We start from the raw sequence: 23059 nt of genomic DNA, 5'->3' as shown, positions 1-23059 counted from the left end.
TGCCAGCTTCCTGCACTGGAAGACTAGGCTGTTCCTGGATTGGCTGATCTGACTGACCCCATTTCTGGGAAGCTCTCCTTTTCCCATCATCCTTGGGGGGGCCACATGTGCAATGAAGAGATTGTTTCAGGGTCTGGTCTCCTTAGGGGATTGCTCTGGGAGTCAATCATGAACACCATTTCCTATTCCTAGTTTTCTTAGCAATCACATTCCTTCAGATACTTACAAAGCTTTTTGTATGTGCTTCCAGCCAGTTCCAGGTGGCAGTGACCATGCCCAAAGATGTTTTCTTGGTCAGAGTTCTGAACCTGTCTTATTACTTTGCCTCTGGCTCTGGCTTCACCTTTTCATTTTGATTTCAGCTAGTTTGGTGGTGCCAAAACAATATGTATGAGTGGGAAGGTAATAGCCTTTGTATAACCTTGCCCCAGGCCTGGATGCCCTGCTGAGCTTGGGTGGCCTCTGCGAAGGACTAAGGACTGTAGGCAGTTGTGGGCCTGCAGTCCCGCTGTGTGGGCTGCCAGGCAGATGCTCTCACCTCTGAAAGGACTTGTTTCTACATCTTCTTCATGACTATCTTTCTTTAATAGTCTGCTAAAAGACATAAATAGCAGCCAATGTATTATTAATGTACTGATTCTTTCCAAATACTTCCAGAACTATGGATTTAGTTAACATATTGATCATCTTCCAAATTGTCATAAAAAATGGTCCTGCCAAACGTTTTGCCAAGGGTCACAGAGTTGCCAACTTTCCAGCCCACAGTGTCTCCTCTCTTTGCATACAACAAAACTACTGAGTTAAGTGCCTTGTATGTTAGGGGTTTCGTTAGAATGGTACACCATTGCCAGGACTAATTTCTGTTGATTTATGAGTAGGAGAGGCTGCCATGATGAAGACATCAAGTAAAGATCAGTGGCTCCAAAATAAAGTGTGGACTGTTGTATGTAATAGTCTGTGGTGATTATTCCAGATTGACAGTCAGGCTGTTTTTCCATCTTGTCTCTTTGCCATTGCTAAGGCCAGTGGCTTCATCACCTGAATTGCTGGCACATGTAAGTTACCATCTGCAGGAAAGGAATGGGAGGTAGGGAGAGAGGGGTTGTCTACAATCTGAAGGTCAGAGGAGAAAGTCTGAGACACGTGAACTGGCTGAATGCCCTGCAGGAAGGGGAAGTTAGTGTGCTGGTGGACAGTTTGTCTCTAGTGAGGGTGTTTTGCTGAATGGGCATATGGCCATTCTGAATTAATATGGCCTTGAGCATAGACAATAGACAGGCTGAGAGAATGATACCATGGGAGACCTTCACCCCTTCACCTCTTCACCCCATTTGCCCTCAACATGGCCCACAGCATGCTTATTCCCACCCAGTAACACAAACTCTCAGTAGCAAACTAATCTGAGAAACACTGCCAGGATCAGGGTAGATTTCCCAGAAGGGGCTGTCTACTAAATAGTGATCCCTCTCTCTCTCTCTCTCTCTCTCTGTGGTGTGTGGGAGAGGTATGTGGATGTGGGTGTGTGGGTGTGCTTGTACACATGCACTGGTTCTCTGGCTTAAACTCAGGGCCTGTGCACTGTCCATGAGTTTTTTGGGCTTAAGGCTAGAGTTCTACCACTTGAACCACATCACCACTTCCGGCTTTTTGCTGGTCTCACAATAAAAGTCTCACAAACCTTCCTGACCCTGCTGCTTTCAAACCATGCTCTTCAGTTCTCAGCCTCCTGAGTAGCTATGATTACAGGCATGAACCACCAGCTCTGAGCGACCGCTCCAGTCTTACAGGACCCAGGGGCTACCACCAATGTGCTTCCTGGAGGGAGGACACCCAATTCCACCAATGATCCCAATTCCCCGAGACCACAGGCGGCCCCAGACTTGGCACAGAGAACACTGCAAAAGGCCACACTTGCTTTTAAATCCATCCAAGAATCACTCTGATGAATATTTCCTCCAGGACCAAAGAGAAATATGTAGGAGAGGCTGCCAGGACCAAAATGATCACTTATTACTCTGCCTGCTCCAGGCTCCAGCCTTTGGAAAACTCATCACCCAGGCTAGATCACAGACTGGAGACCATGAGGAAAGGGGAGAAAGCAGGGCTCTCCTTGGACAGGCCTGTAAATCTAGATGGCTGGCAGCCTTCCACCCACCGGGCACAACAACTCCACACACACTCCACTCTCTCTCCCCAGCCCTCTTCCATGCACTGATTCTATACTCACCTCCTCCATCCTTCCCCCTCTACCCCTTCTCTCTCTACTAGAATTTGTCTTACTCTTGTCTTTTGATATCTCTGCCTTCCAAATTGAGTTTCCTGCATCTATATTTTTCCATTACCTTCTGTCTATCCCTTTCCCTATCCAACAGTCATTCTCTTCATCTGTCTGTCTGTCTCTTTCTCTTCCCTTGTCTCTCCAGAGACATGTCTCCATGTGTCTTCTGCCATGTGGTCACTCAATTCAGCTCAGCCTGTTCCTCTCACACAACAGCCTCCCCACCTCTCCATCACCCAGTCCCTCTCAGGGTCACTACCTTCACCACATTTCTTCCTGTATTACCACTCAGAACAGCCAGTTACAAGCCAGTGCCAGTGGTTTATGCCTATAATCCTAGTTATTTAGGGGCTCAATCTGGAGGATCAAGGCTTGAGGTCAGTGTGGGCAGAAAAGTTTGCTAGACTCCATCTCTAAAATAACTAGCGACAAATAAAACACAAGGCTGGAGATGTGGCTCAAGTGGTAGAGTACCAGTCTACCAAGTATAAGGCCCTGAGATCAGATCCCATTACCAGAAAAAAAAGGCAGTTGTAGGCCAAATTAAAAAAAAAACTGGGTCAAATAGGATGTCACTTTTGTACTTAAGAGTAGCTACATGAACTTAATAAACTGTGAAGTATCTCTTCAATAGAGTGTGATTTAAAAACATGATGATGATCTATACATACAGATATTAAACACAAATAAATCAAGTTTAAAAGCAGATTGAAAAATAGTAAGCCGTAAATTCTTTTTTCTGGAGGATCAAAGAAAACAGTAGGTATAATTTTCAGTATTTGCCTGTTATCCCTGAGTAGTAGGAACACAGGGACTTACTTGTTTTGCACTATAATGAACAATGCTTTTCTTGAGCAATGACTACCAGAATAATTTATAATCAGGAAGTAGGTGAGATGGACAGGGAGCTTCCCCACTGCCTCTTGATTTCTTTTAACTTCACCAACATTCCAGAAGCAGGTGGCCAGTGCTGCATTCTGCCAGCAGTGTAGCAGGGAGAGAGAGGAATGGATATAGTCCTGCCATAGCACTTGACATCAGAGGGTACAACCCGTGAACACCCTTCAGGTAGCAAGGGCACGGCATGTCTGCCAGATCCTGGGAGCATGAGACTCCTGGGGAGTCGAAGCAGGAAGATGGAGAGGGAGTATGCTCCTCCTTCCCCCTCCCCAGGCTGTGGAGAGAAGGGGACATGACAGGGCTCAGAGCACTCAGAGCATCAAACAACCCCTCTCCCACTCCTGGAGGAGGGAGGGCCAGCCCAGAGAAGGCAGCTGCAGGGCCTAGAATAAAGCATCAAGCACAGCTGCCTGGCAAGACCAAGGCCTTGGCAGCTAAAGGCCCCATGTCACATTCTGCACCACAATGGAGCCATTGCAATGACCAGTGTGTTCTCAGGGGCTGGGACAGGAGCCAAAGACCCCAGCCACCAAGGCCCTGGCTGAACTCCTACTCTGAGCCAGTGGAGAGGACATCCTCTCTGCCCTGGAGGTCTATTTTTGTTTCTTTATTTCCTTTCCTCAGAGGGGTTATGTGCTATGCATTGCACTCACATGTCACACACACACGCACACACACACACAGAATGCCCCTCCCCCAGAGGTCACCTTAGCATAGAAGTGCCAACTCTACCCTCTGTTATGATGGGTCAGCATAGGGGTAATTGTGGAGAAGTAGCTCTGTAGGGGACCCCAAGTGTGTAGGCCTATCTTCTGAGGGTCACTTGTTACCCAGGTTGCTTCTTGCTACCAGGTCACATCACTACATCTCCAACCCAGAAGACTCAGGGTGTAGACAGAGATGCAGGGAAGCTGCAGAAGAGCCCTGGAAAGTGCAAGAAGCCTGAACCACTACCCTCCACGTGGCTTTCCCAGCTCTGTGCTGTAAACAAAAGGGGGTGGTGGGAAGGGTTGGAAGGGACACAGAAGTGCCCCAACTCTCTAAAGTCTCTACCTAAAGACATGCCCCACCCTGTGTGTGTGAACCTGAAGGGGGTCAAGGAGAATGGCAGGGAAGTGAACGGAGGACCGGAAAGATTTGATTCTATAGCGCAGGTGCGCCTGGAGCCATGCTGATCCAGCGTGGGGCTTGGGGGTCCTTTAGCCTATCCAGGATAGCCAGTGCACACCCCTCTGTCGCCCTTCCCTGGTCGTGCTACCCAGATTGTCTATTGTTAGCTGCTCCAGCATCTTCCCTCACTCCTTGCAAGCGTCCTCCGGGAAAGGGCGATGGGTGGGGTCTTCCATGCTGATGCCCCAGCATCGCCCGATCTCCATCTCCGAGGGCTCTGTCCCAGATGCTGGCGATGGAGAATAGACTGGGGTGGCAGGCGTGCTCTGGCTGGGACAGCAGGTAAAGAAGCTGGGGTTGTCACTTCGTTCTGGCAACTGAAGTTTGTGGCGTTTCCTTCAGTTGGTCCTGCTACCTCCTCCCTCCTGGCTCGGCGGCTGCTCCGGGGTCTACCCTCCACCCCCTGCCACCCGCATATCTTGGGAACCTGGCCCATAAAGTTCAAGAAGAGCCTGAAACAATTCACGGTGCAAATATATTGACTTTATTTGTCTCCATTCAGGAGCCTCACAGACATATCCAGGTAAAAAGATCGTTAAATAAACACCTTCAGCTCTTGCAGTGCAAAAATAAATATCAATCCTCCGGTCGCAGCAACAGCAGCAGCCTCACTGCATCCCAAGTCCCATCGGCCCGCCTGACAATTATAAAAGTGTTCAGCGAGAGAGCGTTGGCGTGAGTGTGAACGGGTGCGCGCTGGAGGGGCGAGGGGGGGTAACGGTGGAGTAGGGCATGGAGGCGACCCGGCCAACCTCGGGCACCCTCGGTTGATTCTCGGCGCGGGCCCCGCCCCTCCTCCCCGCCGCACACACTCACAGCAGAGTTCGTACCGGGAAGAGTTAAAAAATAAACATTTACAAGGGCAAAGAAAGCAGCCCCCCTTCCCGGGGTCGCTGAGCGAGCTTGGGGGTAACCCTCAGGGCGAGCGCAACCCAGAGCGCACCCACCAGCTCGCAGAGGGGCAGGAGTCCAAACGCGCAAGGGGGCAGCGATGGGTCCGATCCGATCCTCGAGGTGTCCCCCGGCACCGGGCGCGGGTCCTTCTTCTCGATGCGCCCCGACTAGGGCCTCGGCAGGCCGCGGGAGCTCGCGCATCCCCCAGGCGGGCGGCGCCCCTCACAGGGCCGAGTCGGAGTCGCTGGAGTCCAGGCTGTTCCTCAGTTTGCAGCCGCTGAGCGGCTCCCTCTGCAGCGACAGGCTCTGCGTGCTGCGGCGCAGGCACTCCAGGCTCTGCAGGAATGACTTCTTCGCCTTCTCCTCCTCCATGGGCGACACCCCTTCCTCCTCCACCTCCTGGATCTCGTCGAAGGTCACAGGCTGCGTCTTGAAGCGGGACTGGCGTGGCCGCCGCAGCCGGCCCTTGCCCTTGGATAGCTTGGCCGGCCGCACCGGCTGCGGGAAAGCATCGGCGAGGCACACGAAGTGCGGCATCACCGCCTGGTAGTTGGAGCAGATGCCCATGAGCTCCCCCGGCTTGGCGGCTGCCATGGCACCGCCGGCGTCTGCGGGGCCGGACGGCGGGGCGCTGGGACTCTCCTCGGGCGGCCGCTGCGCCGGGTCCCCCCGGGAGGCAGCAGCCTGGGGCTCGCCGGATGGGGGATCCAAATCTGCTGCGGGGTGGCGGCGGCCCTCGCGGGCCCGGGCCGGCGCTCCTAGGGAGGGCGGGTGTACCGACCCGTCGAGGGGCGCGAGGCTCGGGGTTGCTGCTCCGCTGCGCTCTGAGACGCTCACTACTGCCGCCGTCGCCGTCTGCCCCGCGGTGGCCCAGGTTAGCAGCTTATATAGCCCGCTCCTGCCCACACGGCTGCGGGCTCGGATGACAGCGAATGCCATTTAAAGCGTGCGCGCCCCGCGCCCTTCCGCCTGACGTCGCCCCGCCACTCTGGGAAAGTAACGGCCCCTTCCCCGGCGCCGCCCCGAGCCCCCCCCCCCCCCCCAACCAACTCGGCTCCGGAAGGCAGGCCCCGCCCGCCAGGTTCCGGGAGAATCCGTGGTCCTGGGAACACGCGGCCCGGCGGAGCTGAGCACAGGACCGGGCTCCTGGGTTGCCAAGGCTGAGCTAGCACGGGTTTCCGGACCTATCGCTATCCATCTGCATCAACCCAAGCGGCCGTGGGATACAGGTCCCCTTTTCTAGTCCCGTAAGCCCAGAAGCTCACCCAGGCGCTGGTTGTTCCGCCACAGATTCTGCACCAGGAGCACCGCGGGGCGCAAAGCGCCAACCAGCTCCAGGTGGCTGGAAGAGCCAGGAAGCCCGGCTCTCTAGAGCTGAGATTCACCATCACCACCACCCACTCCCCAAGCGCCCGCGTACGTACACACACACACACTCACACACACACACACACACACGCGCGCGCGCGCGCGCGCGCACCCTATTATTCCATTCTGGTTCTTTCCTTCCCTAGATGTCTTCCTTGTCTCATCCCTGCCCCCACCCACACGAATTCCTCCTGCACCCCCATTCATGCACTTAAGAATGGCACTTGGGTATGGCACTAACAACAACAATAATAATAGCTACCATCTGGAGAGCTTACTCTCAGCCAGCTAGTGAGCTCTGTTTTACATATATTATCCTATTTCATTCTCATAATAGCCCAGTGAGCTAATTAGTATTCTTTCTATTTTACACGAGAAAAGGAAGGCCTGGAGGGGATAATTAACTAGTCCTCTAGTAAAGATGGAACCACGTGGAGCAGACTCCAGGGGGCAAGCTCCAGGGTACAACACCCAGCTGAGGGTAACCCCAGGGGAGCCAAATCCCACTGTCCCCCCTCCCTCACATCCATCAGAGTAGATCCCCCTGGATAGCCCTTGTCCAGTGCAGATGGGCTTCTAGAGGAAACTGGGTGAGCCTGCCTAGAGATCAGGTTCTCAGGGCCTTTGGCTACAGAGAATAGGTGTGTGCTGGTCTCCATTCCTTCCTACCCACTCACCAAGGGGTTTGTGAAGAACCTACTCTGTATTGGTGTGGTAGAGAAGATGCTAAGGGGAGTTGGTCACCTGGAGAGGCTTCTCAGAGTGGGTGGCCTTTAGCTGCCACCCAAAGAACAATAATAGCACCACTAAGTACTTGATAAGCATTGATTGCATTTATACATTGATTCACTCAATGCAAATGTTAGCTATTTTATTTCATCTTCCCAACCCCCCTGGGTAACAAGAAGCAATACTGTAGATGGTTAGGGAAACGAAGGCACAGAGAATCTAAACAACTTGCCCCCAATACCACAGTAATAAAGGTGAGATTTGAACCCAGGCAGCATGAGTCGTGAACCCTCAGTCCTACTCACTACACTGAAGAGGTCAGGCTGGAGTAAGATAAAGGGACCAGTCATGAGACCAGTGAGAAGAGAGTATTTGGGCAGAGGAAGGCAAGAATAAGGCTGGGAAGCCTTGTGCCTAGTGTGGCTCCTGGGGATGAGAAGTGGGGACAGTCACTATAAGGCCCTGGGGTTATACTATGGCAATAGAATTTCACTATGAGTGGCACTGGAGGATTTTGAGCCAGGAGCTACATCCTCCAATTCATTTTTTCAAAACTTCCTCTAGCTGTAAGGAAGCAAGAAGCCATGGAAAAGTAGGAACTTGCTGCTAAGACAATTGTCATACAGCCCCAGGTTCAGTACCCTGAAGACATAGAATAGGGTGGAGTCTATGGAGATAAAGGGAAAAATGGTCTGATTTGGAGTTTGTCTACAGGTGAGATGTGGGAGCAGTACGTCCAGGAGGAGGAGATCAAGGCTGATTCCAATGTATTCGGCTTGAACATGTGTTTGATGGGGCCAATGATTGACAGGGGAACACCTGGAGGAGAGATACCTGCTAGATGTCCATCAAAATCCACCTGAAAACCTAAGTTCCAAAATGCTCATAATGGAATTATATTCCATGAGAGAAAAAATTGGTTTCCATAGTGCTGGAAATCACTGTACTCCGTAGTTCCTTTAAACAATAATCCCCTGTAGTTCTTCTTAACAATAATCCTTAGCAATAGTCTCACTAATACTGAAATGGAGTGCAAAGCTGCCATGAATTAATCACCTCCGGAGCTGTGGCTCTGCTTAACCAACAGGAAACAGATGCTGGAGGATGGGAAGCTGGTGACCTTTGTTCCCGCAAACACCACTGGGATAATTTAGAAGACCCACATGCCTACTGAGCCTATAATTCTAGAAAGATGGTTGAAATGAGCCAAAAACATTTGCATGTGTTGGCTACTTGATACTGCTTTTAGCAAGGTATTACAAGAAAGAGATTGGCTAGTTTACAAGACAAAATAGTCAGAAATAGAATCCAGAAAACTGGTGTCCTGGGGGTTGGAAAAGCTACTTAGATGCAGACAAGCACGAGATCAGACTATGGCTCTGTGGCCCAGAACTTCTCTCCATGCTTGTTTATTGCACCCAAATCAAGCTCTCCAATACACCCTGGGGTAAAACATTTTAGTAAGGGTGTTGAGATCCAAATATATGATTTCACATGTCCTTAGGGTAGCCCTCATTGTAAAACAAGAAGAAAAAGATGGGCCAGGAAGACAGAACGAATAGTCAGGAAAGGAACTGTGGGCATGGTGATTGGACTATGGACCTGACTAGAGCTGGATGGATGTGAAACTCACTAGGTCTGTGAAGGAAGTATGACTGATAAAATTGTGTGCCTGGGCAGTGGGGGTGATGGCTCCTGCCTGTCATCCTCACCTACTTGGGAGGTTGAGGTTAAAGCATGGTGCAAGTGGCGTACACCTGTCATCCCAAGTTATGTAGGAAGCTGAGATTGGGAGAACTATATGGCAGGCTAGCACAGGCAGAAAAGTCTATGAGACTCTATCTCAATAAAAGGGAAGTTAAACAAGGTGACATGGGCCTATGATCCCAATGACAAGAGAAAGACTTAAAGTAGCAAGATAGAAACTCAGTCTCAGGCCCAAGCAATAATTTATCCTAAAAATAACCAGAAAAAAATAAAATCAGTGGTACTGCACCAGCATCAGTGGTACTAGCAAACACAAGGTCCTGAGTTCAAACCTCAGTACCACCACAAAAGACTTTTTTTTTCATGGCTTGGTTGCAAAAGCCCAGAGTGTTCAAGCCTTAATCAGCATTCAGTGTGCACAGATCCTCAGTACCTGCTTTGGCTGCAAATCACCAAATGACAAACAAAGCAAGGTAAACTTCTCCCAAAGACAAAATCAAGGGCAAGGGAGACACAGGACAGGACAGCCACCATTCTAGAGGGCAGATTTCCATAGAGACTGCTGGCTCCACCTGGTGGAGTGGCATTCCCCAACTTTTGTTTCCTACAGTGAGGGGTGTCATATGTCTGAACTCCTCCACCAAGGGAATGTGGAGATATGACTTCCACCTATTTTCAAAGGGGAAGTGCTTGCCCTGTACTTCTGTGTGGTTCCCCTGGCACTAGCTGGACGAGCAACAATGAAGAGATTAGGTTAGTTTCCTCCCTTCTCTCAGCTTTGCTCTTCTCAAAAGGTAGCTCTACAGCCAAGAGCTAGTTGCCTGGCTGAGGTCACAGGGGAGAAACTACTTTGCCACAAATGGGACAAGAGTTGATCACTGCTATACACTGGTTCTCTCACCGGTTGTCCCAGAAGGGGGACACTCAGAACTTCAAGATGCCTGGGCCCCAATGCTGGGCTAGGGAAGCTGTGCTCAGAAGCAGTCTTGGCACCCCCATGAGAACAGCCAGCTCTGCAGGCTGGACATGATTCTAAGGGAGTCCCCCTGGGTGTGCTTCTTTCTGAGTCCCCAAGAATCTTCCTGTCCCCACCAGCCTGGTGTTCCCAGGGATTTGTCCTGGGAGGCACTGGCTAAGAGCAGCCCTCCACGTCAGCTCACAGCTGGCATACAAACAGCTGGCATCCCATTGCCCCATGGCCCAGTTTAGAGCTGAGCTTATCACAGTCTGAAGGGGAATTCTGGAGGGGAACACATGAGACTGGGGGGAGGGGACTGGGAATGTGGTTTAGTGGTAGAGTGCTTGCCTAGCATGCATGAAGCCCTAGGTTTGATTCTTCAGCACCACATACACAGAAAAAGCCAGAAGTGGCACTGTGGCTCAAGTGGTAGAGTGCTAGCCTTGAGCAAAAAGAAGCCAGGGACAGTGCTCAGGCCCTGAGTTGAAGCCCCAGGACTGGGGGGGGGGGGAAAGAGACTGGAGGGGGGGGTCTTTCTTGGAGACATGGTTGGGGGTCTCCCTAGTCCTCTGCTCTCTTCCTCTGAACCCTTTCTCTTGCTCTCTCTGCCTGTTCACACTGACTCCTTCTTCTAGAACTTGCTGGGGATTGTCATGGCAACCCTCCAGCAAAATTGTCAAAATGCTCTATGCTCACAATTGTTCTAGACAAAGTGCTACTTCTGAGTCAGGAGACGAAGTTGGGTAGGATTCCAAAGTCACAGGCCCATGCCACTGCTGGCTGGCAGAGTGGGCATACTGGGAGCTGAGAGCATGGCCAGGAGGCAGGACCACAGAAAAGGCCTGTCATCACCTGCCAGCTCTGTGCTGTATGTGTCACCGTCCCGCTCTTTCCCCTTGTGCCATGTTCACACACACGCACGCACACATGGGGGGGGGGGTGGTGTCGAAATCACCCAAAGTGCAGATCCGTCCAAATGGCACTGTCTAGGATAACCATGGCCTTCCCGTGCTCTGTGCTCTGTGCCCTGTGCTCTGGGGAGACTTCAACTCAGAGATGGGAAGCCACAGAGCTGTGGCTGCTGGGGGCTGAAGTACTTGTAGCCCAGGTGATTGATGAGTATTTAACTTCTGACTCAGCATTGTTCTTGTCTGCATGGAGACATCAGGATAGGGATGGCCCAAAGCAGTGAGCAGACTTCTGAGCCCAGCAAACCTGACTTTGAGTCTGGCTTCAACCCTTAGCATTTCAGGTGACCCTTGTGAGGTATCATCGTCTTCTATGAAATGGAGGTGGCATTTGTGGGGCACGCCCACCCAGGTGCCTTGCATCATTAAGAGGCGGTTCTAGCTGGCCCCGCCTATTTTCCCAGGCCTGGGGCCGGCCCGCCTGCCTTCCGGGTCCAGAACGGAAAGGCGGCTCTAACTGGCCCCGCCTCCCAGCCTTGGGACCACGTGTAGTCAAGATGGCCGCTGGGGGTGGACCCTGAAGCGGTCCTGTGATCCGTGATGTAGATTTAGGCCGCCCTTAGGGAGGTCCCTCGGCCCTCCACTCTTTACGGACAGCCCAGGCCGCCAATCATAACCCCTAGCTAGGTGCGCTACTCCTCTCCCCTTCCTGCCACTCTCTGGCCTTTATAAATGTGGTTCCCCCCCATAATAAAGCGGAGTCTGCATGAAACTTTCTCCCGGATTATCTGATTGTTTCCCGCCGTAGGGGGGCTGGGTGCGGGCGGTTTGCCGACTCTTTACCTTCTGTCTCGCCCCGTTGGGGTACGCTCCCCGCCTCTCCCGCTGGCCAAGAGAGCGCTGGGGGCCAAGGAGCCCGACAGCATTAGGGTCCCCCCCCCTCCAGAGGATCCAAGGAGGGTGATTTACCTGAGATGAGCTGTGCAAAGCACATTTGGCCCAGTGCCAGGCACATGGTGGGTGGTGCTCAGCCTAATAAAGTGGACATTGCCCCACCCACCCAAGACCTGGCCCCACAGCCCAACCCTCAGGTCTTCCCACCCCTCCTCACCCTCTGTGCCCTGAAGAGTCTAGGACATGGCCCCTTGGCCTTTGGAGAAAAGATGGGGGAGGTGTGAGGGGTAAAAGAGGAGTTGATGACCCCAGAGGTGCTCCAGAGGCCCACTGGGCAGTAATACTTCATGGTATGTGCTTCCACTACCTGGATTTCCACCCAGGAAACTGGGTGGGGAAAGGGAGAGGAAGAGAGAGAAGGGAAGTCTGACTGTTGTTCTGCAACATGGCAGTAGAAGCCAGGACCACAGAGGCAGAACTGAGTTCCTGCTACACAGGCAAGTATTGCCTCTGCTGTCAGGTGCTTTGTGGCTTTAAAAACATATTAAATTGGCCATGCCCTGCATTGTACAGATGGGGAAATCAAGGCCCAGAGCAGAAGGCTCTACCCAGGGCTCAGAGACAGAAGATCCGTTCGGCCTTCTGCTGCTGGGGCTTGGACCTCATTTGCCCACTTTTCCCCTTAGCCACTGACTGCCTACCAGCTGCTGCCCCAGGCGGCTCCCAGACAGAGCAGGGAAACCCAGCTCATTGATGAGAAGATGGGTAGGGTGTTTAGGGTGGGAGTCAATCCCTGCATTTAGCTATGACAGATCTCTCCTGGCCTGCTTTCCTCTCAGGGCTGTTCCTTCTCTGCCTCTCCTCCTCCCATCCCTTCCCTTTGGTGCCACCCCAGATCTCTAACCTTCCACCAGCCTCAATGACACCCTGAAGACAAACTGTCACCCCACTCTCTTTTACTCATACTGGGTCCTCCCTCCCCCAGGTCCTGTCCTGGATCTGGCCACACAGAGGCTGCACCACAAGCCCCACCTACAGGTGTGCATCCCAAGTTTAGAAGAAAAGAAACTTGCCAAAGGCCAAGCAGGAAAAAGTGCAGGAGCTGGGACTAGAGCCAGATCTACCAGACCAACCTTTGCAGCACTGCCCTGCCTGGCCTGCTGCTGGCCGCCCTCCTGCCAAAGCCTTTTGCATGGGAAGTGGGGGTGGGGGGGGATATGTTGCAGTCAGGAGAGAAACTTTTTAGTAGGGAAGAACACTGGAAAGGCAGGGTCCACCCCTCTCCCAGCCTCCCAGGGGAAGTGGGAGGAGGGGTCTTATCTGATAGGAAAGCTTGGGAGCTGCTACATCGGGTATGTGGGAAATTGGCCCTCTCCGGCACACTTCCAGATCTGCCCTCGATGGAGTACACGCTGCTCAGCTCCTGTGTGTCCCATGTGGGAGACTGCCCGGGAAGGGCCAGCCTTCCCCTCTGGAAGCCTGCCTGGAGCTCTCCCCTCCAGGAGATGGGGAGGCAGTCTCCCAGGATTGGCAGAGCAGGTCTGCTGCACAGGCCTTGGTGAGGATCAACAAATGTAACAGGCTATGGAAGTAAGCCAAGCCCCCAGCACTGTCAGCCGCCCTCACAGCAGTCTGGATCTGTTTTCCCCTGGTTCAGTGGGAAGCAGGGCTGGCCTCTCTCTCCTCACCATCCCGAGGTGCCCAGCCAGGTCACATAACCATTGCTCTGAGCTCCTCCAGCCCCTTCCTCTACCCTGAGAAACACATTTTCTTTTCTTTTTCTTTTTGGCCAGTCCTGGGCCTTGGACTCAGGGCCTGAGCACTGTCCCTGGCTTCCTTTTGCTCAATGCTAGCACTCTGCCACTTGAGCCACAGCGCCACTTCTGGCTGTTTTCTGTATATGTGGTGCTGGGGAATCGAACCCAGGGCCTCATGTATACGAGGCAAGCTCTCTTGCCCCCACATTTTCTTAAAGTTCCCTTTTCTGTCTCTCCCTCTCCAGCCTCAGTGGCTCCTTATTGCCAAGTCCTCTGCCTGAGCAGGCTCTTGGCCTGTTCCAGGCCCACCGGCCTCTCTCTTCCCCTCCACCAGCTTGGCACTCCCCAGCCCACGTTGGCCCCCAGCTTGGCCCCTTAGGGCTTCTCCTGGCTCTTGAGCAGCCACTTTGCAGGGTCCTCCTTCCCATTCTCCAAGTGACTCCTCTGCCACACAGCCTTCCCTGACCACCACCCCACATCCTGTAGCATGTTCTGCTGACTCCTGCAGCATCACGGTCAGAGTCCTTCATTCTACTTTCATCCTTGTCCTGCGGGTTTTCAACTGTGTATCTTCTTTTCTCAAATGACACAAAATATAACTATGATGCTAGTACTAGAGTGATGTGCTAACTTCTTTCTTTCTTTGGACCAGAGAAGCTGTTGGAATATTGGATGGGAAGCAGGGCATGCAGCTGTTGTTCAATGTAAGGCAGGTATTTCTTGGATACACTCACACACTATTGGGAGGATAAGCTGGCATCCCCTTATGGGAAGCCATTTGCATTACACATATATTCAAAGCTTTAAAAGTGGGGCTGGGGATATAGCCTAGTGGCAAGAGTGCCTGCCTTCCGGATACACGAGGCCCTAGGTTCGATTCCCCAGCACCACATATACAGAAAACGGCCAGAAGTGGCGCTGTGGCTCAAGTGGCGGAGTGCTAGCCTTGAGCGGGAAGAAGCCAGGGACAGTGCTCAGGCCCTGAGTCCAAGGCCCAGGACTGGCCAAAAAAAAAAAAAAAAAGCTTTAAAAGTATGTATAGTCTTTGGGATCTGGGTCTGTGGCTTCACTTTTAGGAATTTATTCTAAGAAACAGTCACAGGTGTGCTCAAAGGTCTAGCAACAAGATGGCTGTATACAGCCAAGCGGCTGGTAAGTAGAAGATTGTGCTTTGCTTCTTTCAGTTGTAAAGTGGAGGTTAAAAACAGCTCTGGAAGCTGGTTGGCTCACACCTGTAATCCTAGCCACTCAGGAGACTGAGATCTGAGGATCATGGTGGTTTGATGCTATCCTGGGCAGGAAAGTCCATGAGGGTCATCTCCAGTTTACCAGCAAAAAGCCAGAAGTAGAGCTGTTGCTTAAGTGGTAAAGCACCGGCCTTGAATGAAAAAGCTAAAGGATAGCACCCAGGCCCTGATTTTAAGCCCCAGTGCCAACACATACACACACACACACACACACACACACACACACACACACACACACCAGGGTCCATGGGCCAAATGAGACACTAGTATATATAAAGCTCTGTACAGCACCTGGCACAAACTCAGCATCTTGGTTGAGGTCTTGTCTTTTAGTTATACTACTATCCTGATTTCCAAGTCAGAAGTTGCTAACAGTCAAGCCATCTCAACGAAATATCCAACACAGGGCTGGGAATATGGCCTAGTGGCAAGAGTGCTTGACTTGCATGCATGAAGACCTGGGTTCGGTTCCCCAGCACCACATATATAGAAAACGGCCAGAAGGGGCGCTGTGGCTCAAGTGGTAAAGTGCTAGCCTTGAGCTAGGGACAGTGCTAAATAGCAATACAACACTCTATGCCCCCAATAATTCTTGCCATGCACCAATGTAAATAACATAAGTAGGAAAAGCCTACACTATAAATTCAGTATGATGTAACTGTCTTTTTTTCAAGTACACAAATGTGTAGGAAAAAATGTACTGTAAAACGTGGAAGCTTGTCATCTCGGGTTTATGAAGTTACAAAATGATTTTTCCTTTTTATCTTTGTAATTTCTTGCAAAGAACACATACTCCTTTTGTGTCAAGGAGAACAGATTTTGCAAAAGAAAATAAAAGCTACGTTGGTTTGCTGCCATCTTGGGAGTGTGTGTGTCTTCCTTTTATCTGTCCCCCACTACCTCGGACACACAATCTCTAGACATAAAAGCTTTGGTCTTGAACTAAATTCCAGCCTGACAATCTTGTTTAATCTTCCAGGCCAACGTGTTCTGTACAGCGTTTAGAAACGGCCAGCAAGCACAAACAATGTGACTGGCAGGGGTTGCATCTGTGCCTGGGCGGGGAGTGACCTGCTTGCAGGGCTTGGAGACAGTCAAGAACTGACCTCCAGTGGAGGAGGCAGGTGGTGGAATCCTGGATTCCAGCCAGGGATGGTCCATTAGGAGACCAATTACCAGGGGAGCGTGTGGCTCTGCCCCCAAGTGCGGGCTGGGCCTCGCCACGGAGCCACTTTGGCATCTGGGAGCGCTCTTCAGCTGTACCTCACGAGAGGCCGGCTCAGCTGCACACACACACACACACACACACCCATGTTCCCTTCCCTCATCCTGTGGAAGGCCCAAGCCCTCCATCCCAGGCCTCTGACTGCAGCAGGGGAGGGACGGGGTAGGGTCACCGGGCTGTCTGCCAGCCACAGCGCCCCCGGCCCCTCCCCACGACAGGGGTGAAGGTTGGGGTGAACAGGGCATGTGAAAGGAATGGCATTGCTCAGCCCGTTACTGTCAGGCACGTGACACGCGTGATGTCAGTCCTTTCTCCCCGAGTCCCCAAGGGGAAGCTGCCTCCTGAGCCAACTGAGGCATGAAGGATGACTGGTCCCCGCGACGCGGGGCAGGGCAGGGCAGAGCCCGGTCCACGCGGGACCCTGGCCCTCCTCTCCCTGCTGGGGCTCCGCTCTGGGGGCCTCCGGTTCATGGACGCGGGCCCCCCCCCCCCCCGGCTCCCGCGGGCGGGCGCAGCACTGCGGGCGGGCGGCAGGCTGTCGCCGTCACCGCACGCGCCCACGCCCTTCCTGCGGGGGCGGCTAATTGCGCCCCATCGCGATCACGCGGCCCTCCCGTGCGCGCGGCCCACCACTTCCTGCCCCGCGCTCCCTGCGCGGCCTCCCGGGGAGAGGCCGGAAAGCTCCGCGGCCCGGCGGCCCCCACTCCCCTGCCCCCAGGCTGCTGCTAGCCACCAGCCCTGGCCGGGCGTGGGGAATCCGAGGCTCAGACCACAGCAACGCCTGCTGGCCAGGCTGACGCTGGAACCTGGCGCCTGCTGCCTCCGTTTCCCCTCATGTATAGAAAGATTCACCTACGGGCTGGCTTTTGGGGATCATCGAGATCCTGGCTCACTAGGCCAGCCGTGTGGCTACTCTGAGCTCCCTCCTCGTCCCTTACACGCCGCAGGATTTGCCCCCCAGTGCGGCCAGTGGGCTCTGCCCGCGGTGACACCTCAAGCTCCAGGCCACAGGAGGAGAGAGTCCCTGTGCTGACAGTGACATCACCGTTCCCAAGAGGGGGAGTGAGGCATGGACATCATCCTCGCCACCATGTCACACACACGTTTGTGGGGAAAACTTCCGGGGTGCTGGCTACCACGGGGCTGCGGGATTTTCCAGCGGTTTCTGGTGCTGTCCTCTGACACTGCCCGGCCTCAGCTTTAGCAATAACCCAACAGCCCCTCCCGGCATGGAGCGCCAGTCACCGGCTGGAGAAGGCTTTTATAGCAGCAGGCGCAGGGATACTCAACCAGCTGGGAAAGGCACCATTAGCTGGTGCTCCACTCTAATAAACAAACATCGAAGTCATCTGCCTATTGACCCTAAACACAGGAATCCTATGAAAGAGAGATTCCAGCATCTGGCAATGGACAGGAGTCATTTGTGGATGGCTCCTCATGTACACACCTGCAAGGGGAAAGGGCAATTGTAAACTAGTCCCTGGGAAGAGAGCATGTGGGTGGAATCATGTATAAGTACAAGGACTTAAACAAACAAAATGCATCACTATGGAAACACTCAAGCTTTTTCAAAGGCACCGTTAAGCAAAATAAAGTAATCAAGGCTTCAGATTCAACACCCCAAGTGTTTATGACCAGAAAAGGCAAAGTGGGCCTTAGCTATTCTGCAGCCAGGAAAAAGCTGCCAGAACTCAAGAAGAAATATTCCCATCAGAGCAGGAATGTGTCGTTTTCAGGATTTTCTCTGAAATCCTCCAACAGCAGCATTCTGCTCACTGCAGGGCCAGCTTAACTCTTTCAGGGTTGCTGTGACATGGACCCAGGAACCCGTGCTTGGTGACTGGGGGCACAGCCTCCAAGTTAGAAAGCCAGAGAGGCTGCAGGGAGCTGGAGTCCCAAGGCTGGGACCCAGAATCATGAGGAATCACCAGCCAAGTCAGTGGACTAATTAATGTGGGTCAAGCAGATGCTGATTTCAAATGCAAGGATAGGGGGAAGGGCAGAAGAAAAACCAACTGGTGGAGCTAATTGTCTGATGCCCCCAAAGGTACTCAGACAAGGATGAGGGAAGGGATCATGGGGAAAATTCCTCCTTCCTGTGGAAGCTTCCAGGTGATACCTACAGCTGCTGGAAAGGTTGGCAAGTATTGTTGTTGTTGTTGTTGGTCCCGCACTTGAACCTGTCAGGTCAGGGCCCGGGCATTGTCCCTGGCCTCTCTGTGCTCAAGGCTAGTGCTCTACCACTTGAGCCACAGCACCACTCCGGGACAGCCTTTTCTTTTTATGTGGTACTAAGGAATCAAATCTAGGGCTTCACACATGGTAGGCAAACACTCTACCACTAAGCCACATTCCCAGCCCCATGATATTTCTAGATTCACCTGACATGAAATTCTGTCTCCAGTAAGCAGCTGAGCTTCTCACGAGGACTCCATTCATCAAGGCAGAGCAAAAAAGCACAGGTTCAGGGGCTCACCAATGGTTTGAAATCTGGCTCTGCCACTATAACTCCTATTAAACTACTTAACTAAGCTCTTGGAGACTCAGCTTCCTCAGCCAAGATAGTATCCTGTCCTTGGGGCACTTGGGTGGGGTGGGGGCATAATTAGGGATTATGTATATAGGCTATTAGTACAATGCTTGCTGTCTGGGACACTTACCCACCCCCTCCCCCAAAGGGAAGTTTTTATATAGTAGCTTCACCCAGTTCCTAGGTAAGACCTATCAGCAGTAAAATGGCAACAGGCTGGTGCAGTCACTGAGTACAGCTGTCCTTGGCCATGGCCTGGAATTCTCATCCATTCCTAAACTTGGCAAGTACCTAGCTGACATGGCAGGAAGTGGTGGTGGAAATCAATGGCGGGTGTGGCATATGGAGTCCTGAGTAATGGGGACGATTAGCAGCTCTCAGACTGAAACCCAGGTATTGGCCCAGCCTATTGGATGGAAAGAAGAAATTGGTTCTTCTGACCAGATAGGGGTGTGGTAAGTGGAGAGCAAATGCACAGGGCGTTGGGAACCCTACATCAGAGGAGGGGAAGGGGAGGGTACTGGAAGACTTGGAGCCATCTGCTTGCTGGTCTCTTCACTCATAAGGAACACAGGAGGGATTTCTGTGTCATGCTGGCTGTACTACCTCAGCCAGGTTTTGTTGGCTGTAATAGGACAGCTAGGTATTGGAGGGTTTATTTTATGTTAATGGTGACCTGTACATTCCAGGAAGACAATATGATGTGCAAATTGTATATAACACTTAGTATTTCTTACAGAAAGGAGTTATATATGCTTTAAAACGATAGAGACCCTAATGCAAGGAGCCAGAGGGCTCATGGGAGGGCAGAGCCCAGCCTTTGGTACTTTACTATGATGATCATCACACTTACAGCATGGGTGGAAACAGGCCGAAACCCAAGAAGGTACTGACATATTTCCCCTTCAGGCCAAGAGAGAAACTCTAACTCTGGTGTCCCAGTTTTATCCATTTATATTGTCTTCCAAGTTTTCCTTTCCTTGGTTGGGTGTTAATCTGGCACCCTGCTCTTGAGTCAAAGGTCAAGGAGATGCGTACTTTCATGATACAATAAGGTACAACCACTGTATTCTGTTTTGGGAACCTGGGTGACATCACAGGCTAACCCCTGAACTCTAGGAGCGCTTGACAAGAGAGCAGTGAGTCAGTCAGAAGACAGCCTGAGTCACAGGACTTCTGAAGTCTCAGGTAAGCAGAGCATGAGGTCATCAAATCTATTCCCTGCACAATTGCTCCAGCTTCTATCTGGCCTGGGGTTAAATGACTCACGTCATCCTCTAGGGGAAACTAATCTATGTGGAACAGCTGCCACTAATGGGGACTTGTGCTGCTGCTCTTCAGCCAGAATTTCAGCTTGCTACTTCTCATGACATACCATCAGTTGTTCCTCCCTTCAAAGTGCCGGGTTTCTCTTGCATTCCAAAGGGTCGAGGTGTCTGCTTGGGTGTGCAGCAGTGCACACAGCTTTCCCTCTGCATGCAGGCCTGTAGCCTCAGCGCATCCCAGGAAGACAGATGGGCAGGGAGACTCAGCTAAACAGCGTCCCCTTCCCTCCTGCGCCTCCCATATGCAGCTTTCCATTACAGTACTGCAGGAGCCAAGGTATTAAGGAGTCAATACAAACTTCCACAAAGCCCCATGAAGTCCTCTGTTTGGGTTTCAGCAGCTGTCTGCCTACAGAAGGCTCCAAGAATCACTGACGCATATTTATATCTCCACTTTGCTAACGTCATAAGAAGGCAAACACGTGTGGACCTTTTCCAGCGGCACAAGGCCATTTGGATTTCTTCAAATGCAAGCGTAGGGGGAAGGGCAGAAGAAAAACCAACTGGTGGAGCTAATTGTCTAAAAGCACAGCGAGAGCTGTTTTTGATTTGCCTGAAGGTAATGCTTGATTGTGAGATGTGCTTTAGAATAACTTCCCACAGCTGACATATTACCAACGTGAACTGCTGATTTCCTTTAAGAGGATTTGGAGCTGTAAAGCAAAGGCCGCCACCTTCTTGGAGCCTCCAGCGGAGGGGCTCTGTGGGCCTTGCTCAGAGGCTTTCGTGAAGACCTCCCATCACCGGGGCGTCCCGCTTGGGTCTCGATAAATGGTCCGAAAGGTCAGGTTTACTCTTGGTTCTCTGGAGTGGTACTCCTTGGGTACACGATGCTAAATGGAAATATAAATAACTGACATAAACACACACATTTTTCAGTCGGAAGCAATTTACGACTTATTTATGAGGATCTGGAAACATTTCCATTTTACCCCTGTCTAAATGAGCAGCGTTTAAGCTCTCTGATGTCTTCTGGAAGCATTCTCCTCCTCGGAAACACATCCCAGCTGAGTACCCTGTGCCCACGCCAGCACGGTGGTGGCAGCCAGGCTCACTCAGCTTTCTAACTGCAGCTCTTCTCAGGCTCCTGCTGCTTTTCCAAATCTCATTAAAAAACACAAATGGAGGAGGCTGAAGAGAGGCATGGGACTTGACTCTCAGGCCAAGAGTTTACACCTTAATATATATACCTTAAAAAAAAATTGGGGGCTGGGGAAATAGCCTAGTGGCAAGAGTGCCTGCCTCGGATACACGAGGCCCTAGGTTCGAGTCCCCAGCACCACATATACAGAAAACGGCCAGAAGCGGCGCTGTGGCTCAAGTGGCAGAGTGCTAGCCTTGAGCGGGAAGAAGCCAGGGACAGTGCTCAGGCCCTGAGTCCAAGGCCCAGGACTGGCCAAAACAAACAAACAAACAAAAAAAAAAATTGGGGCTGGGAATATGGCCTAGTGGCAAGAGTGCTTGCCTAGTATACATGAAGCCCTGGGTTCGATTCCCCAGCATCACATATATAGAAAATGGCCAGAAGTGGCACTGTGGCTCAAGTGGCAGAGTGCTAGCCTTGAGCAAAAAGAAGCCAGGGACAGTGCTCAGGCCCTGAGTTCAAGGCCCAGGACTGGCAAAACAAACAAAGATCTGACCTAAAAATGGCCTAGCCTTGCTGAGGAGCTGAGAGGACCACAGTGTTAACCACTAGCTACCAGAGGTTACTGAAATTATATGAGTTAAAATGGTTATTTAGCGCAGAGTTATACATTAAGTGGTTAATGGTCACAGGTAGCTAATGGCTACTAAAGCAGCCAGCTTGGATATAGAACACTATTGTTGGTCAGGCACCAATGGCTCACACCTCTCATCCTAGTTACTCAGGAGACTGAGATCTGAGGATCATGGTTCAAAGCCAGCCTGGACAGGAAAACTGTGTGAGACTCTTATCTCCAATTAGCCAAAAAAAACCCCAAAAGAAAACAACAAAAAAGCTGGAAGTATAGGTATGGCTCATGTGGAAGAGTGGCTAGCCCTGAGCGAAAAAGCTACAGGAGAGGGCCCAGGCTCTGAGTTCAAGTCCCAGTACCAATACACACAAAGTTCCACTAGACATTGCTGCTGAAGTTGTCCATTTTGACTGTCAGTGACCACCCCCCTAGACTCCTTGAGGATGTCAATTTATTGTCTCTTGGCTCATTATTAAAGCAACTTACTTTGTTGTTGTTGTTGGGCATGGGGCTTGAACTCAGGGTCTGGTAGCTGTCCCTGAGCTCTTTTGCTCAAGGCTATCACTCTACTACTCTGAACCCACAGCTCCACTTCCAGTTTTTGAGTGGTTTATTGGAAATAAAGAGTCTCTCAGACTTTCCTGCCCAGCCTGGCTTCAAAGCGATCCTCAGATCTCCTGAGTAGCTAGGATTATAGGTATGAGCCACGGGCACCCTGAACAACTTGCTTTTTACCATGTTTACTTAGAAACAAATACTTCTCCATCAGCCAAGAGGCTGCCTCCAGAGAAAGAATCTGTGTTACCCTCATTTACGCACATGTCCCCCCACCTGCCAGTCAGCTTGTGTGGCTCCTTCCATGATTAACAGGGTCCCGTGGTCCAAGGGTATCTTCATTCTTTCCACATATGTGTAGTCTCCATTCTCTTCCTAGAAAACAGCATCCACTGCACTGAATTTTACTTAGTTTTAGTTTTTGTTGAGACAAGGTCTAGACAGGTAGCCCAGGTTAGTCTTTAGCCCATGATCCTCCTGCCTCAGCCTCCTATGTGCTAGGAGTTCTAGGTGAGTCACCGCTATTACAGGGTATGAGCTACCAAATCTGGATTTTCCAGCCGCATTATTTCTTTTTGTGATCGAGGCAATAGGTCCTAACAACTCAAGGCCACGGGTTTGTACTCAGACTCCTCCACTTGGCAGTTGCTCATCTCTTGACCTTCTTTCACCTGCTTTTTATCTTGATTTACTCATTTATAAAATGGTGATGATGGCCACAATCTGCCTACCAGGGAGCCTCATATGATCTGTATAAATAATGTGGGGACCGGCTCACAGGAAGAATCGTATTAACAGCTAGGATCATCATCTGAAATACACAGAAGCCCATCTGGCCTCAGGTCACCTAGACAAGAGTTCCTTAGCTGTGTATTATACCTTCTTGTATGTTTCAAAAC

The 23059-nt window shown here is 51.6% G+C and overlaps 2 protein-coding genes and 2 long non-coding RNA genes across 8 annotated transcripts in view; 1 reads left to right on the top strand and 3 right to left on the bottom strand.

Moving 5' to 3' along the window:
* Positions 1-522: 522 nt before the first annotated feature.
* Positions 523-18868, bottom strand: LOC125361839. Its single transcript, XR_007213000.1, has 3 exons — positions 18692-18868; positions 8503-8506; positions 523-533 (listed from the first exon to the last, which is right to left on the bottom strand). It is a non-coding gene; the product is annotated as an uncharacterized LOC125361839 (long non-coding RNA).
* Positions 4810-6233, bottom strand: C13H11orf96 (chromosome 13 C11orf96 homolog). The gene has a single exon (XM_048360442.1). The coding sequence runs from the start codon at positions 6179-6181 to the stop codon at positions 5465-5467; it is 717 nt and encodes a 238-aa protein (XP_048216399.1). The 5' UTR covers positions 6182-6233; the 3' UTR covers positions 4810-5464.
* On the top strand, positions 18290-18775 carry LOC125361840. Its single transcript, XR_007213001.1, has 3 exons — positions 18290-18438; positions 18592-18606; positions 18764-18775. It is a non-coding gene; the product is annotated as an uncharacterized LOC125361840 (long non-coding RNA).
* Positions 18869-18884: 16 nt separating the features above from the next.
* The window catches only part of Alkbh3 (alkB homolog 3, alpha-ketoglutarate dependent dioxygenase), a 43557-nt gene continuing 39382 nt past the window's right edge, over positions 18885-23059 (bottom strand). For all 5 annotated transcript variants that reach the window (XM_048360440.1, XM_048360441.1, XM_048360438.1 and 2 more), the window contains exons 9-10: positions 22437-22535; positions 18885-20723 (exon numbers count right to left, since the gene is read on the bottom strand). In XM_048360440.1, the coding sequence (XP_048216397.1) occupies positions 20631-20723; positions 22437-22535 (192 nt within the window). In that variant the 3' untranslated portion in view covers positions 18885-20630. The remainder of the gene's footprint in view (positions 20724-22436; positions 22536-23059) is intronic.

Source organism: Perognathus longimembris, chromosome 13, assembly GCF_023159225.1.
Source record: "Perognathus longimembris pacificus isolate PPM17 chromosome 13, ASM2315922v1, whole genome shotgun sequence".
In the NCBI taxonomy this organism is placed as follows: domain Eukaryota; kingdom Metazoa; phylum Chordata; class Mammalia; order Rodentia; family Heteromyidae; genus Perognathus; species Perognathus longimembris.
Note: the sequence above shows the minus strand (reverse complement) of the source record. Positions and strands in the feature narration are given on the sequence as shown.

Coding starts and splice junctions, on each gene's coding strand:
- C13H11orf96 (XM_048360442.1), bottom strand. CDS start 6,181: ATGGCATTCGCTGTCATCCGAGCCCGCAGCCGTGTGGGCAGGAGCGGG.